The following is a 15,746-nucleotide window of genomic DNA, read 5'->3' as shown; positions in this document are numbered from 1 at the left end:
GTGGAGCTGATAAAATGGAGAATCAGTGTAGAAAAAAGGAGGTGGTCATAACGTTATGCCAGGTAATCTGATGCAGTCCGCTAGGCTTTCAATGATTTATCTTGGATTCAAGCTCCAGGGAAAACAATTCACAGCCTTGGTGTCTGTAAAGCTGCATTTTACAGTACATATTCTGTATTAACATTACAGTCTGCATTTCTAAGCACACATAAATTCTAGCTGTGGTCTACATTACTGTGGACTATACTATGTACATTACAGCATAGAAGCCTCCCTAGAGTCTTACCAGAGTCCTACCAGAGTGCATTTTAACCTTGTAGCTGGCATAAGTCTAATATTGATACATGTTTTGTGTATGTGTGTTTGTGATGACTTGAGGGGGATACCACTCAGTCAACAGAAGGCTATAATTTGCCCCCCTCCCCTCAGCTCAAGCTATGGTTTGAATTGACCGGTTTTGACCGCTGGTCATGCGGCATTACATGGGTCAGATCGAGTAATTATTTCTAGGCCACTGACTACACGCAAGATGAATAGTTTTTGAAGAGAGCGTAATGGGGGGGCTGACCCTCGCTGACACCCACATTATTTCACCCTCGCCCTCAACTCCCATCTCTCTCACCCTACAGTACCCACAAGCCATGATTTATACGCCGCCGTATACACTCGTATGTGTGGGTGAGTGTTAGTGAGGGGAGGGTGACAGCACTCTTGACTCAGCCTTGTCTCTGTCTATTATTGAACACAAGATGCTGTTAAAGGGAGAGGGGCTAAGGAGAATGTCAATACGCACGCTTATTTCATTTAGTCATCGTCCCGTTTCATTTGAGCAGCGCTGATTTGATCTGTTGGAAACAACTCAGCCCCACTGGATGGCTGGTTCATGAACGTGTAGTACTATATTAAGTAATATTAACTTAAAAAGGGGAAAATGTGTGACTTTCACAAATGAATATCATTTAGTTTTAAGTCATAAGTTGTTTAAAGGGGAAATACAAAAACTTAAAAAGTCATAAATGTTTACAGCAGTGGTGATGGGAACCAGACGTCCAAAGTGTTCAGTGCCTCCGTACAGAAAGCTATTGGATAAAATGGTCATGAATTTGCTGCCTCATACTATATTCATTGTTTTACGATACTTTTAAGATAAGTTTTGTAGGTTCACTGGTCATTTTAAATAATAAATAAAACAGCAATATTTGAGTTCTGGTTCCTATTATAACTACTGTAAAGATATCCAAGTCCATAAGTAAGTTTCTCTATGCTGCACATTTCAGATCATCTGACATCTGAATGGCTTTGTTTATCTCAACCATTGAATGATTTGGACATCGTGAAAAATGTGTGGAGTTCTTATTTGACATTAAATGGGTGTTATTAAGCAAAAGCTTGTCTATTTGTACTTAACCTTTGTAAATTACAGTTATTACCACTTTTATTTTATTAATAATGATACTGAAACCTAAAATACTGGCTGATATCTATCTAAAAGTAGGTTACAACCCCAAAATAAGAAATAGACAGCTGATAGCATGTCATTCTGCTGTTAATGGCTAGATACCTGGTACTGGATTGGTGTCATGTAGTCATTTGATTTAATATTACTCATTTTTATATAAATTTTGTCTGTCTTGCTACTTAAAACAAATATACTATACTTTTAGCAAGACATTTGAATTCTGCACTTTCTGTACCCCTCTGAAGAGTATTCTGTTTTTCTGTAATGTTTTTGTCATTTTTTGGCATTGAAACAACCAAAACAGGCCAAAGTGAAGAATGAATCCCTTATGAATGTAAATTGAATGTCAGTGTAATTAATTATGTAACTAACTATGTAGTTAATTACACAGTTATATAATAACAGTGTAGCAAATCTACAACAGCTTTAGACGAAATAATTGAACACCTGAATGCTGATCACATCATCTGAATGCTAAATTGATAAAAGTGGGAGTTTAGCATTTGAGCAAGAGATATCATGCAGACTCAAACTGATAATGGGTGAAAGTTTGGATGTAAGATGCAGCTTGTGCCTGTTAGTGCTAGCAAAGGAGATGTGAAATAGGACCTAAAAGTTTACACCTTAATTTAAAAGTTATCTTGTTTGGCCATGTATAGAATAAGAGCTGGTCGATAAAACTTTCAATGTGAGTAAACTAAAAAAATAACCATATAAACCTTAATAGATGTAATTTTGAGTGGCATAGACTATTATTGATTTAGCCTCATAGCTCCAGTACAAAACTGAACAAGCAACCTTGGTTGACATCAAACATGTCTTTGCTGATCAGCTATGTTTGAGGGGAAAATTGTGTAAATTTGATTTTCCAGTGGACTATTTCTTTAAACTGAAACATGCTAGGCCATGACACCTAGGTCTAAGGCAGCTGGCTGTGGACGGTTCAAGTCATGCTTGCAGCAAACTCACTGTGAGGCTGACTTGTGAACACTAAATGGACTGGAAAAAATATCAGCTCCCTCACTGAAGTATACACATAGCTATTTGGCCCTTTAGAAAATGAGCATGTCTGTGCTTCTCTACATACCAGTCAGGCCTATTGGCAACTGTCCACCACAGTTCTGTAATGTGTTCCTGCTCCTCAAATGGACAGTCAATCAGCTGTCACTAGGTGGCAGCTGGACATCATGAATGCTCTCTTTCTCTCTTTTTCTTTCGCTCTCTCTTTCTAACCATTCTTTCAGCTCTGGCTGTAAAAGTCTTTTGGGTCGAGATTCTGCTCTGTTAACTCTGGATTCTGATTGGCTGGCAAAATGAGTCCAGTAGAACAACACTACTAACCCTCCAGATAACTGGACAGTATCAGTGAGCTTGTATACTGTGGCAAAATACTAAGGCATATGCACACACACACACACACACACACACACACACACACACACACACGCGCACGCACACACACACACACACACACACACACACACACACACATCATCGTGTTAGTGTCACTTCTGTTTTCACTGGCTTCATATTAACTTAAGTGCTTAAGGCAGGCTACTCAATATGCCACCGGCAATTACATTTTCAAATGGGTGGGTTTGCAAACATCATTCGCCTTAAGCTGTCATTGCTCACTGCTCAGGCTACTGCGATGGCAGAAAGAGGATTAAGTTATTCAATCCCTGGTAGAGTATTCTCTTTTGTTCGGGCTGACTGAAGGAGAAATAAATAAAGAAACAAGATTACTTCTTGAAGAAGAGGAAAGATTTGGGGAGGGGGGGGGGCGCTGAAAATATAGCATATTCCATCTGTCATGTGTGCTGGATTTGGCTAATGCCGTTTAGACAAGTTGTCTTGGCAGAATCCAGAGGGAAACCATATAAACACTGCAGATTGTTCCGGGTCCAGAGGTGTAGAAACTGCCTGCTTTTTAGATTAGGGAGGACAGCCTGAAGGCCCATCAAGAGCAAACTAAACTTGGGATGTAATTCTCTTGAATAACGTCCGTTCTCTTTTAGGCCTACCTGTGTTCCCCAGTAGACACTTAACACTGTTTAGGCACCTTTCATGCAGGTATTTTTAGCAGGATCTTCTTTGTCGGCACAACAGAACAGACACAGCATCCCGCTAAGACTGCTGGATGTACTTTACTGAAAAATAAACTGTATTATCCGTGGTGTTTAAATGGCACATTTAAAATGCCATAGAACTTCTGTGCCTACATTATTTCATACGAGGCATGTTATAGTATGGTGATTATGAGTTACTTTCACAATGCAGCCTTTTATCAAGTTTATAATAGTTTTGTATATTTAATGCATGTTATAATACATTTTTAAAATATAATTTCTCTATTCTTTTTAATGCATTGGATGCACTTTCTATGTTTTTTTTTCTGCTTTCATATACATTTTATAGTTTTAGTTCATTTCTGTCCTAGGGATTTATTAATTTAGTTACAGTTCTCAGTACATTTGCTGAGTTCAACATATTGAGCAATAACAAGGAAACATAAAATATAAATTGTGCTGTATCATTTTGCCACATTTAATGTTTGGTCTAATATGCTAAATTAAACAAATAAATAATGTATTAAAATCTGCAGATTTGTGTTCTCTGTAGAAGAGATATTACTTATTTTCAGTTACAGAATGAAAAAGTGTAATTTGATCACACACTTTTGCACACAACTGTATATATTTTACCCTTTTTATGAGATTCTTTATGAGCTTCTTATCACCATCAGAAACTTATTCAGAAAATAGGACTAAGGCTTATTTCCTTTCTAATGCTTCTCATCATTGTCTACCATTGGTGTTATTGTTAATTATTACTCTCATTTCACTTCATTTGTTCATCCAGTTTATGTTTTTGTTTGTGGCTCATGTTGCAGATTTCTTTCCTTTAAGTGTAACAGCTTTTTTTAGTTTTTATTTCATCATTTTCTATTTTTTTATTTTATAGTAATAGTTTGTAATAACTCAAATTCATGTGGTAACAATGGATTAACTGGTTTTATTCAATTGCTTGTTAACCTTTTTATGCTTAATCCAATTTTGTCGTATATTGAAAAATGTTTGGTGTTAAATTTTGGTAGACACAGTGTTTCATAAACGCAGATTACCGACACGTCAGTCATTAAGGGATCATCTGAAAAGTGCATAACATTTACCATCTATGTAGCTAAAAGAAGGCAAATCACATCAGATCATTTGTAGTAAAGAGATTGGCTTCCTCTACAAAAGCCTACTACAAATTACAGTTAGAGGAAGCCACTTTCTTTACAAGTACATGAGAAATAATGTCCAAGTTATGCACTTTTTAGATTAGACCTCAATGACTAAAGCGTCAGTGATCTGCATCTTCAAACCAATATGTTCAGTCAACTTTACTGAAGGACATTTTTGAAAATATAGTTTTCTGACTTCTCAGGAGGGAGAAATTTTAGGTTTGATCATTTTTCAACACGTATCTCATATGAGAAATCGAAGAGAGAAAGTCATATATTCACAAATGCCATTTTCTGTATGTGAATGCAGTAGAAACAGCCAGCTGCAAAGCAGTCATTACTCAGCAATCGGTGATCAGAGGAATGATACAGTTATGGTTATCACAAGTAACAACACAGCTAGAACACTTTTCAACCAGTTAGATTGTGCTGTCAGAACTAGCTGCTGTCTAATTTGTGATAGGTAGTGGAAAAACATAACAATATGGTAATTGTAAACTGCAGTAGATATTTGCAGTCATGTTGTCTCGTAAAGTAAGTGTACTGGTTTTTGTCAGAATGGTGCAGGTGAAGTGTGATACGGATGTGCTGTGTTGTTGGGCTGAACCTAATGAGCGTGACAGTCCCGCAAGCCAAAATTTAACGCCTCAGCAGTTTATTGATCTGCCCTGCGGATGAGAGAGAGAGAGTGTATGAGTGTGTAGCAGGCCCCAGGCTGGACTGTGTCCTTGACTCTGTGCCTGTAGGAGGCCCTAGAGGACGCCCACCCTGCTGTCCCTTGCCCTGCCCTGCCCTGCCCAGGCGCGTTTCTCTGGGGCTGACTGCACTTTGCAGCCGGATATTGATTTTGGTGGAGGAGGTGGAAAGAGAAAGAGAGAGAGAGAGTGAGATAGATGGACAGAGGATTGAACAGTGAGGAAGGTTGTGGGAGAAAGAGAGTGAGAAGAGGATGTGGGTGACGACAGTGACTTCTCCTTGACTGCTGTTTAGGATGTCAGAGCATAACTGTGTTGGAGGTGTTAATCACAAGTAAAATCTCTCTCTCTCTCTCTCTCTCACTCTCACTCTCACTCTCTCTCAGCTTCTTTAAAGTCATGAAAATCACATTTTCATATTTTATATAAATAATGATAAAATATTAAAACAAAGTGTCTTAGTAAATGGAACACCATTCCTCCAACTGTTGCGACTGAGCTTCAGGTAAGTTGCATTAAGTTGTGCAACTGAAGTGCAGTTTAGTTTCATGTAGTTTTCAGGCCACTAAATTTACATTACTGGTTATGGTCATGTCTGTGTTTTGATGTCTAAGGTTTAACACATACCATGCGTGTGCACATCAGGCTCAGTGCAGTTGATAAAACATCTGCGGTGTAACTGACAGCTCCTCTTCACCTCTATCAAAGCACTGCCATCACTCTTAATATGCTGGACTGGATGGACATGCGTTTGTGTGTGGTGCTCATCTAGATGGATGGACATCAGTGAATATTAATAGCCCAGCTTTCTGCATGTTGCACCGCATGTGTTGCTACAGTAAATGGATGTGTATGCGAGTTGCTGTGGTAGATGGATGGATGTGAGTGAATATTAAAACTGCTACCTGTCTCTGACCTGCTGGGGAGTGAAATGAACAATGATGAACAGAGGCCCCCTCACTGCTTAACAACTATCACAAGCAAGAGCCTGACCCTGCGGCTATTTCTCATCACAGGTCTCTAGAGTACCTGGCCACAGTGTGTGTGGGTGTGTGCTGTGTAGAAGTCAGAGACCACTCATTAATTTATTTAATTTACAGTCAGAATGAATATTAAGTACAAGTTGTTTATTGTTCAACAACAGGAACAAAAACAGTTAACATACAAAATATAACATACATTTTTTTCAGTATTTCTTTTGTCCAGCCTTTATGTTTATTACAGTGTCCATTCTTTTTGGGAGACTTGCTTTCAGTTTTTAAGAGAAATCTTAAGGGTTATTTTTATTTTGTTAATTCTTTGCAGACAACAATATGTTTTACAGTATCGTACAGAAAGCACATACGCAAGCCTATGTTTGATTTGACAGCTTGACGTACTTTAAGGTAAACATGTCGCTAGCAGTTAGCGTAGTTCTGACTAGAAGGGTATAAGTTTCCAGTTAATGTTTGCAACATTAGCAAAACTAGAAACAAACTTTGAATGTCAAGTATTTCTTGGCTGACTACACTTAGCCAAAGGGAAAATCGTGGAAATTTGAAGTATTTCCTTAAGATCTGGTTGTGAACCTCTGGTTGTGAAGTCTCTGCCAGATGAACGTTTTTGCTCGGTGGTAGGTGGAGCCATGCAAGTGGATCATGAAACATGAAATTACTGATTAATTTTCCCCACTGCTGGTGCACAGTGACTACATATAGAAGTGGGAGAGAAGTGGCCAAATTTTAATGAAAGATCAAAGAAAAACAAGAATTTTCTCTCTTAAATTCTGTAATATGAGAAATTGCACTTACGTGTTCCAGAAGTTCTGCCCAATTCAATAGATGATATGTAAACGGAGTCATTCAGAGTGGTTTGTAGTTTGATGTGAAATGATTTATTGTAGATTATAAAACTTCCGGTCCTAAAATCTGATTGGCTAAGCTTTGTTCAAAGCTTACGATATATGACTACCTCACAGCTGAGCTCTGTATTACTGCGCCATGGCACAAAACAACCCTTGTGCTGCTAATGGAATAATCCTTGACTCTCATGCTGCCCAAATGGACCTTCAAGTATTTTGATGAAGTAACACTCGTTTTTTGTTTAAACTGAGGGACTTGCAACTGCTGGTCAGCTAGCTAACAGGCTAAAGGATAGCTAACAGCATAAACAATGCCATCATTAATATCACAGGCTTGAATTAAAGTACTATTTCTTAGCTATATTTTGTACTGTTGGTGTGCAGGATCCAGTATTTAAATTCCAACATAGTGCACTGTATCAGGAGCAGGGGGCCATTTGAGATTCAGTCCCAGGACAAGAAGACGGCGCAGCTGGATTTATGCTAAATAAGTCTTGCGGTGGTAATTTGGTGACCAAAAAAGTATATATAAAGGGAAAGCTTTTGCATTAAACAGTGTTATCATATGTTCGTTGTTATACAACAAAAAAGTAATAAATATACAGCAATAGGTGACGGAATATTCTCCTCATGAAGCACTCCATGGTTGCGTGGCAATAATACCATACTCTAAAGGAATTACATTTCTTGGAATACTTATTTAAGTTGATTATTATTAGAAATAACTCAGATTATTTTCTAAAAAAAAAAAAAGTTTCATTATATCATATTTCATGTTGGCCACAGTTTTATAATAGCAGTAAGCCACTTGAGGCCGTGCGTTACTGGTGTTCTTAGGCGTGACGCGAAAGGGAAATCGCAGTAACTCGGGGGCTCTCGGAGCTTATTGCTTTAGTAACTTACTGATCCTGTTTTATTAGCAATTACCTCACAGTGGTAGTGATAAAATACAGGAGTCGCAGGAACGTTCATTATGTATATTATCTAAAACCTAGAGAGTAAACATGTCTTTAGATTTTTTGATATAATGTTGACTGTATTGGTAATAGTGGTAAATGTGAAAGCATTACAATGCCCTGCATGTGCCTTTCTACCATGAATGGATTTTAAAACAAGGGTTGGCCTAAAACCTGATGTCAGAACCATCATAAAAAATGTTCACTTTTGGTGTTAGGTTGACTTTAAAACTGTTCTTTTTCCATTTCCCTTTTGTTGATTCATTGATTTCAGTTGAAACAGAACTGAATGAATAGGCTCATAAGGGATGGCCTGTTTGAAATGATGGAATCATAACCCTTTTTATACATCACTGTTAGCTGCGGCCCAGTCCGCTGGTCTCTTTGTTGTTACCTGGAGACACTAACACATTGACTGTGTTTCCGTTTTAGCTTGTGTGTGAGTGTATGTGAGTATGTATGCGTGTTTGAGCGGGTGTGTAATGGCACCTAGGTGCGGTGTTTTCGCGGGCCGGTTCCATGCTGTCACCCATGAGTTTTCAGCATGAGCTACACACGTTTCTCTCCTCTGCTCTTGTTTGCCCAGGTGTTCACCTCGTCCGCTACCACTCATTTTTTTCCCCCTTTAGCAAGAAGGGCATTCCCTCACTCTTCCTGCCTTTCGTCATGTCTTCCAGTCCTTCCATCTTTCCCTCCGACACCCAAGGCACACATTCTGCATCCCTGTGCCAAATGAGAGGACTGGAAGAAGTGTGTTTGAAGACGGTGCTGCTCTAGGTGTCAGGAGTGTGAGCTTTTGTGAGCCGCTTGTCAGGCCGTTTGATTCAAGGTGACTTTAGCAGGACGGAAGCAGCTTTGCAGTGGGTGGCACACAAGATCCAACTGTGTGCAGTTCAAACACTGCGCTCTATTACACAGATATGCACATTAAAGCAATAGTTCTGTCCACAGTTCTCTCTTTACCCCAGAGGTAGTTGATCAGTGATATGTTTAGTGTCTGAAGTTGGCTTCTTTAGTTTTGCACTGGAGCTGTGAGACCCGTGTAGTTAATGGATGCTTATAATCTCCAATGAACATCATACGAAGGTCAGACCTAAATCATTCCTTGCCTCAAACCACATCAAGTTGATAAGTAATCTCAAACAGATTTAGTTATGTGGTTTCTGACACTAATGAGAGTGTTAGCTTGCTTGTAGCATGTGGCGTTATTCATATTTCGACTGTTAAGCAACTTTTTACACTGCAAAAAAAAAATGTTATCTTAGCAAGTGAAATCATCGTAAATCTCATCGATATATGTACTAGTTCTCATATTGAGGCTGTTGTAAGCTCATTATAAGGTTATTTCATTCCTTTCTAGGTATTTACATGTTTAAGGCCATTTCATCAGGTATAATTATCTGCTATTATTGTGAGATAATTTTACTGGATAAAATTTCTTAAAACAAGTAAAAACTTGAAATCAGTTAAATAATCTTCTAATAAGCTTACAACAATCTCATCATGAGAGATGTTACTTATATCCTCTAGATTTAAGATACTTCCACTTGACATGATAAATGATTCAGTAACACTTGAAGGGAAATGTATGTAGAACAGAATCAGTTTATTTTTGTCTTGTATAGAAAATCTGAGCTGACCTGAGTTTCCTAATATGGGCAAGATGCTGACTAGAACTGTGTGACTTCAGATGTCTGTGCTGAAGCTTCTCTTAGGATCTTTATCTGAATTTGCATTAAATAAACTATTTTGCTACTGCACCAAATGTGTGTTAGATAACCTGTTGAAGTTGACTGGAAGTTTTACATTTTTTGCAAACTTTTCATTAACTTTCATTAAAGTTACAGCTGAACGTGAAGAAGTCAGCTGTAGAGGTCCAAAATCCATCCATCCAGTGATTTATGTCTTGACTTTGAAAGTCTAAGAGAGAGAATGTGCGCTTCAGAGTCCATCTGTGCAGTGAAGCTGGTCTGTCTCCTGTTTTCGCTGGAATTTGTGAGCAGCTTGATGTATTTGACATGTGCGTGACAGGCCGCTGCTCTTCAAGCCCAGCACAAGCACTCTGCTATCTGGCCCAGCTGTGTGCATATGTGTGTGTGTGCATGCCTGTGTGTTGCTTTTAGCTTTACATCAGAGCTGCCGAGCATTTGCATTGGGTAGCGAAACGCACATGCACATATGTAGACCGTCACACACATATACACACCGTGGCCCTCATTTGTAGCCTTGATTTCTGTCATAAGATGAAATTTGACACCAACAAAGAGTCTGAGTCAGACTGTCAATTCATCTGTCTTTCTTCTGCTTCCTGCATCCTGTTTGTCTCTCTCTCTCTCTCTCTCTCTCTCTCTCTGCTCCTCCTCCCTCTATGTCTTTCTATTTTCTCTCTCTCCCCAGGCCTTTGAGCTCAGACTGGCCATGAATAGTGCATGTTATTTTGTTTTGTAGATCTGTCTGACAGTCTGCATCTTTTCTTTCTGTCTTTGTTTATCCTGCTCTAAATGGAATAACTCAAACCATAAATTCCCACGCGCTTCCTCACGTAAAGCCATTCAAAGGCTGCGCCTTTCCCAGTCTCTCTCTCTACTTGCTGCTCTTACAGCTGAGGCTTACGGGAACTATGAGAAAAGAGACCAACAGGCTGGACGAATGTTATTTCTGATTTGAGAGAAACAGCAATATCTTGTGATCAGTGCATGTAGTACATGAAACACACCAGGATTATGCAATAAGACTGAAATGCTATATTGTGGTTAAATTTCTACGTCATTGCTGTCCGAACAAAACCTTGTACCTCTATGTTGTTTTTTTAAACATGATTTGCAAACAACAGCTACCATTTACATTGTGTGAATATTTTATAATGACCAATATAATTGGTCTAATATTAATTCCAAGTTTTCTGACATTTACATGAACTTCCATCATTAATTAAGGGGATTCTCCATACTTTATAAAATTCTACTAATTTATACATATTTACCTATTTGGCCTATAGCTATTTTGCCCCACTCTATCAGTTATAAGAGGGTATAAGGAATGATTCAGCCTGTACTGCTTTTTGAACCAGGCGTGATACAGGACAGCCAATTGGAACAGAGCTCATTGAAATACATATCAGTGTTAAAGGCGCAGAAACAAAATCAGCCTGTTTAATTCTAAGTGATAAGGAGAGGTTAAAATGTTCATGGAAAAATTAATTATGACCATGTATGTGTATATTATGCTTATATAGCAGCTTTTAATGCATAAAGTGGTGTGAAAAAGCTACCTCTATCCTGTTTAGTTAACCTTTTAAAGACCACTGTTGCACTGTTCAGTTTTGTTTTAACTTAAATAACTTTACAACTGTTTGAGATGTCAGCAAAATGAGATGTTCCTGTGAAATCCCAGGTCTAATCTACACTGCATCTGCATGGTCATATGTATTGTCCATACTTTAGATCAAACAGAACAAAGTTCATTAGCCAATTTTTGTTTGACACATTTTTGTCTCAGAAGAAATTCTTTTATTTGTATATGTATTTTTATATGTATTTATACATACTATGTATGCCTGCGCACTGTTTTAGTTTTAAACATTATTTGCATTCAGTAACTGGTACCAGAGAAAAGCTGAGTTGATAATAAATCACAATACAGTCATATGTAAAATTATGAACATGTCCAGTATTATGTTATTTTGATTTTCAAAATAAAAATAAGGGAACAAACTGAAATATGACATTTTTATAGGCAATTTCTTTTAAGTTGAGTGTAACATACTCAGGAATAAAAACAAAATAAAACATAAAATGTGCTGCCAGTTGTGCACAAGCCACATTATAGGTTGTATTGTTTCCAGCATGTTAAGATTAGCAAATACACAGTAATTGTGCATTAAAATACAAAGAATTGTGTTCTTTGTAAATTGACCAGGGCATCGAAAACCAAGCTTTTTCCACACAACTTCGTGAAACGCTTTACATTTTATAATAACAAGATATGTTCAGGTGGCCACTTCTAGGCTTAGTCCTTAAAAGGTTAAATGAAACATTTAGTGACTGGTTAGATAGAGTATCTGCAATCTGTAATTACCTTCTGTAGTATCAGTATTGCAAACTAACAGCTAGCCAACATCATGTGTTGTGCAGCCCTACACATGTTCACTCCCACTTATGTCCTTTCTCAGTGCAGGACGTAACCTTTTTAGTGCCCTTCACTTTAATGTTATTAACAGGACATTTTATTTTGCCCTAAAAGTCAGGCCCTATTTGTGCACAACTGCACTCACCCTGACTATTTAAATCCTATTTTAGAGTGCTGGCATTATTAGCTCTGTTGAAATGTGAGAGCAAGCCTCAGTAAATGTCGAGGAATATATACGAGTCTCTTTCTCCTTAAAACATTGCAGTGGTGTGTGCGTATGTTAAAGGGAATGGCGTAAGAGTTCTACCAGTCTGTTCAGAGGGGTTGAAGCAGGAGGTGTATGTGTTTGGAGTTGAATGAGGGTCACTTGACCCCTCTCTGACGTTCCCCCCCCAACCTGATCGGGCCTCTGCTGCACCTGCAAAAGTTTGGGGGGTGTGTGTAGGGGCCCAAGCACTGCTGCCCTTGTGAAATTTATTTGGGTATCACAGTTTTATGCCGGTCGCCATTGGATTTACAGGTCGGAATGGAATGCGGGGCCAATGAAAAGAGCTTTGATCAGATGGGACGGGTGCAGGCTTTTATGCGACTGAGAGGAGACCCTCTGCTGCCCGCTGGAGTCGTAAAAACCCGACACCTCCATGAACGGGAGTGCCACGGGAAATCCGCGAAGGATTCTGGGAATGTTGCTCAGAGCGGGAAGGGCTACACGTCATACATTTTTTTGGGTGTAATTCCCAGAAAAAGGATGATCCCATTGTGCGTCATGCATTACAAAATGATACGTTCTGTTAATAACAAAGTGAAAGGCACTGAAAAGGTCAGGTTCTGGTTTGTAGCTGGCACAGTGAGCTCATTTGAATTGAAAACTTGCTTTGTTGAATGTGTTACAATTCAGCACACGTTTTTGACATAATTTATCACCTATGCAGCTAGTTTAATCTCTTTTATGGTGAGAATGATCAGATACTTGCATACTTCATGTATGTAAGTCAGAGTTCTGGGTGATCCTTGAAAAGCCATAGAATATTGTAAAATCGATTTTAAACAGTTAAGGTTACAGGAGCGCATGGTCCCAGCATATTTTAATGAATTAGGTATCGGCTACAATAAGCCTGACTGGGTTCTGATCCTTTGTTTCTGGTTTACTTCGCTATCAGATGTGTTATGGCTGGACATTATTCTGCGATGTGCAGGAATCAAGCATGTTTTCAAAAGGTAACTAGTAGAGGTATTAAATTTAGGGACCTCTGATCCTGTCATATTTTAATGTATCAGGTATCTGCTAAAATAAGTCAGATCCAGTTATCATCCTTTGTTTTTGTCTCTGTTTTGCGCCCTGTTTACTCTGTAACCAGATGTTTTTCTACAACCTGCAACCTTTTCTACAACTAGTATAGATGTTAAATTTGTGGATGTCCAATCCCAGCATATTTCAATGGATCAGGTATTAGCTAAAATAAGTCTGATCCAATTGCAGTTCTTTGTTTCAGGGTGGCTCCTTTTCATTTAAATGCTTTGCATTTGTGTTTTACATATTAATTGAATTATTATGTTATCTTTTTTCAGCTTCATACAAAGTACAATCAGCCTATAAGATTAAAAATCATTAGATATTTCATTGTTGAAAACCTTTTCAAGTAAACAGTAGTTTGTGTCTGTGTCTGTGTCTGTGCGTCCTTCGCTCATTAAGTATTATAAATGATTACTAATGCCTTTTTCAAAGTATAAGAAAAGTATTCTAAATGTATACATCCTCTGTGTTTGTGTGTAGAGGCGCCGGCTGCTTCAGGAGTTGGGGGAGCAACGGATCCCTTTCCTCTCTCCCTCTGACCCCGGCTTCCAACAGCTAGTGAGTCCACCTGCTTCCACAACACTCCATATCTGTTTCAGAAACACAATAATAATAAGAAGAAGAATAATAAGAATACAGCAAGAATCACATTGGATTGATTGTCTAATCTATTTGTCAGAGTCGAAATGTTTATATATTGTATGTGCTTTGTAGTTATACACCATGTTTAAAGTTAAAGTATGAAAAATCAAATGTTTACAGTTTTCCCCTTGAGCAATGAAAGTAATGAAATCATATACTTCAGCAATTAGCATCATGCAAACTTTATGAATGAACCATCGCACACCTGCTGTAGATTGAGTCTATAATTTAGAAACTCTAAAATTAACAAAACTCGTCACTGAGCCAACTTGCTGTCTGAATTTTGTTTGTACTTTTGTCCATTTTCATAAAAAAAGTATGAAAGTATCAGAAACCACATCAGCAAGTCTATTAGACATTACTTAACAGCCCACTGCTATTTGAGGTAAACATGCATTGATTAAGACATGCAATTACCTCAGTGCTTATTGGGTTTAAGCTTTTAATTACTTGTTAGCTACAGTGCCATGAGGAAGTATTTGCTCCATCCTGATTTCCTCAGTTTTTGTATATTTGTCACACTACATGGACTCAGATACTTGCAGAAGGAAAACCTAAAACGCACTAAACATATTTTTAAATAAACATTTCATTTATTCAAGGAAAAACATTTTGCAACACGTGAAAAAGTGATTGCCCACACCTAGAAAACTGCAACAACTGCAACCAGGTGCTTTCTATAACTGGAGAATCATTTGTTCACATTGGAGGTATCTTGGCCTGCTCCTCTTTGCACAGTTGCAGTTTTTTAGCAACAGTGCTGGGACTTTTGGATGTGATTTGCTCATTTAAGGTAATTTTATAGCAGAGAGCATAATTCATAGTTCTTTTCAGTTATAAGTATTCCTACACCATCACTCTACCACCACCATGTTTGACTAGGTATGATGTTCTTAGTTGGAAATGCTGTGTTAGCTTTACACCACGTATAAAGGGACCCTTGTCCTCCAAAAGGTTTCACATTCAACTCCTCACTCCAGTGTGTAGGGCGTTAACAATTGGTTATTGCCTGTTGCATCACTCTCTACAGAGTTCCAAATTGCCTCTAGAATCAACATCAGCCCAAGACCTGTGTATCAGCAGCTTCATGAAATGGATTTCCAAGGCAGAGCAGTTGCACATAAGCCTAAGATCATTATACGCAATGCCAATTGTCTACTGCAGTGGTGTAAAGCATACAGTCACTGAACTCTGAAGCAGTGGAAGTGTTCTCTGGAGTGGTGAATTATGCTTCACACTTGTGAGTTTGATGGATCCCAGGAGAACGCTACCTGAGAGATTGCATGGTGCCAGCAGTAAATTTGGTATAGGAGGGGTGATGTTCTGGGGCTGTTTAGGGTTTGGGCTCCTTAGTTGCAGTGAAAGGTAATGATACGTTTTAGACAATTGTATGGTTCCCACTTTGTGGTAACAGTTTGGGGAAGGCTAATTCCTGTTCCAGCATGACTGTACCTCAGTGGCTCAGACATGGTTTGACAAGTCTGGTGTGACCTTCTCATCCAA

General features: G+C 38.5%; 1 protein-coding gene across 1 annotated transcript in view; it reads left to right on the top strand.

Moving 5' to 3' along the window:
* The window catches only part of fto (FTO alpha-ketoglutarate dependent dioxygenase), a 227,631-nt gene that overhangs the window by 29,061 nt on the left and 182,824 nt on the right, over window positions 1-15,746 (top strand). Inside the window, exon 2 of the mRNA XM_017693109.2 lies at window positions 14,082-14,159. Within this exon, the coding sequence (XP_017548598.1) occupies window positions 14,082-14,159 (78 nt within the window). The remainder of the gene's footprint in view (window positions 1-14,081; window positions 14,160-15,746) is intronic.

Source organism: Pygocentrus nattereri, chromosome 25 (assembly GCF_015220715.1).
Source record: "Pygocentrus nattereri isolate fPygNat1 chromosome 25, fPygNat1.pri, whole genome shotgun sequence".
Classification (NCBI taxonomy): domain Eukaryota; kingdom Metazoa; phylum Chordata; class Actinopteri; order Characiformes; family Serrasalmidae; genus Pygocentrus; species Pygocentrus nattereri.
This window is presented reverse-complemented; position numbering and strand designations above follow the sequence as displayed.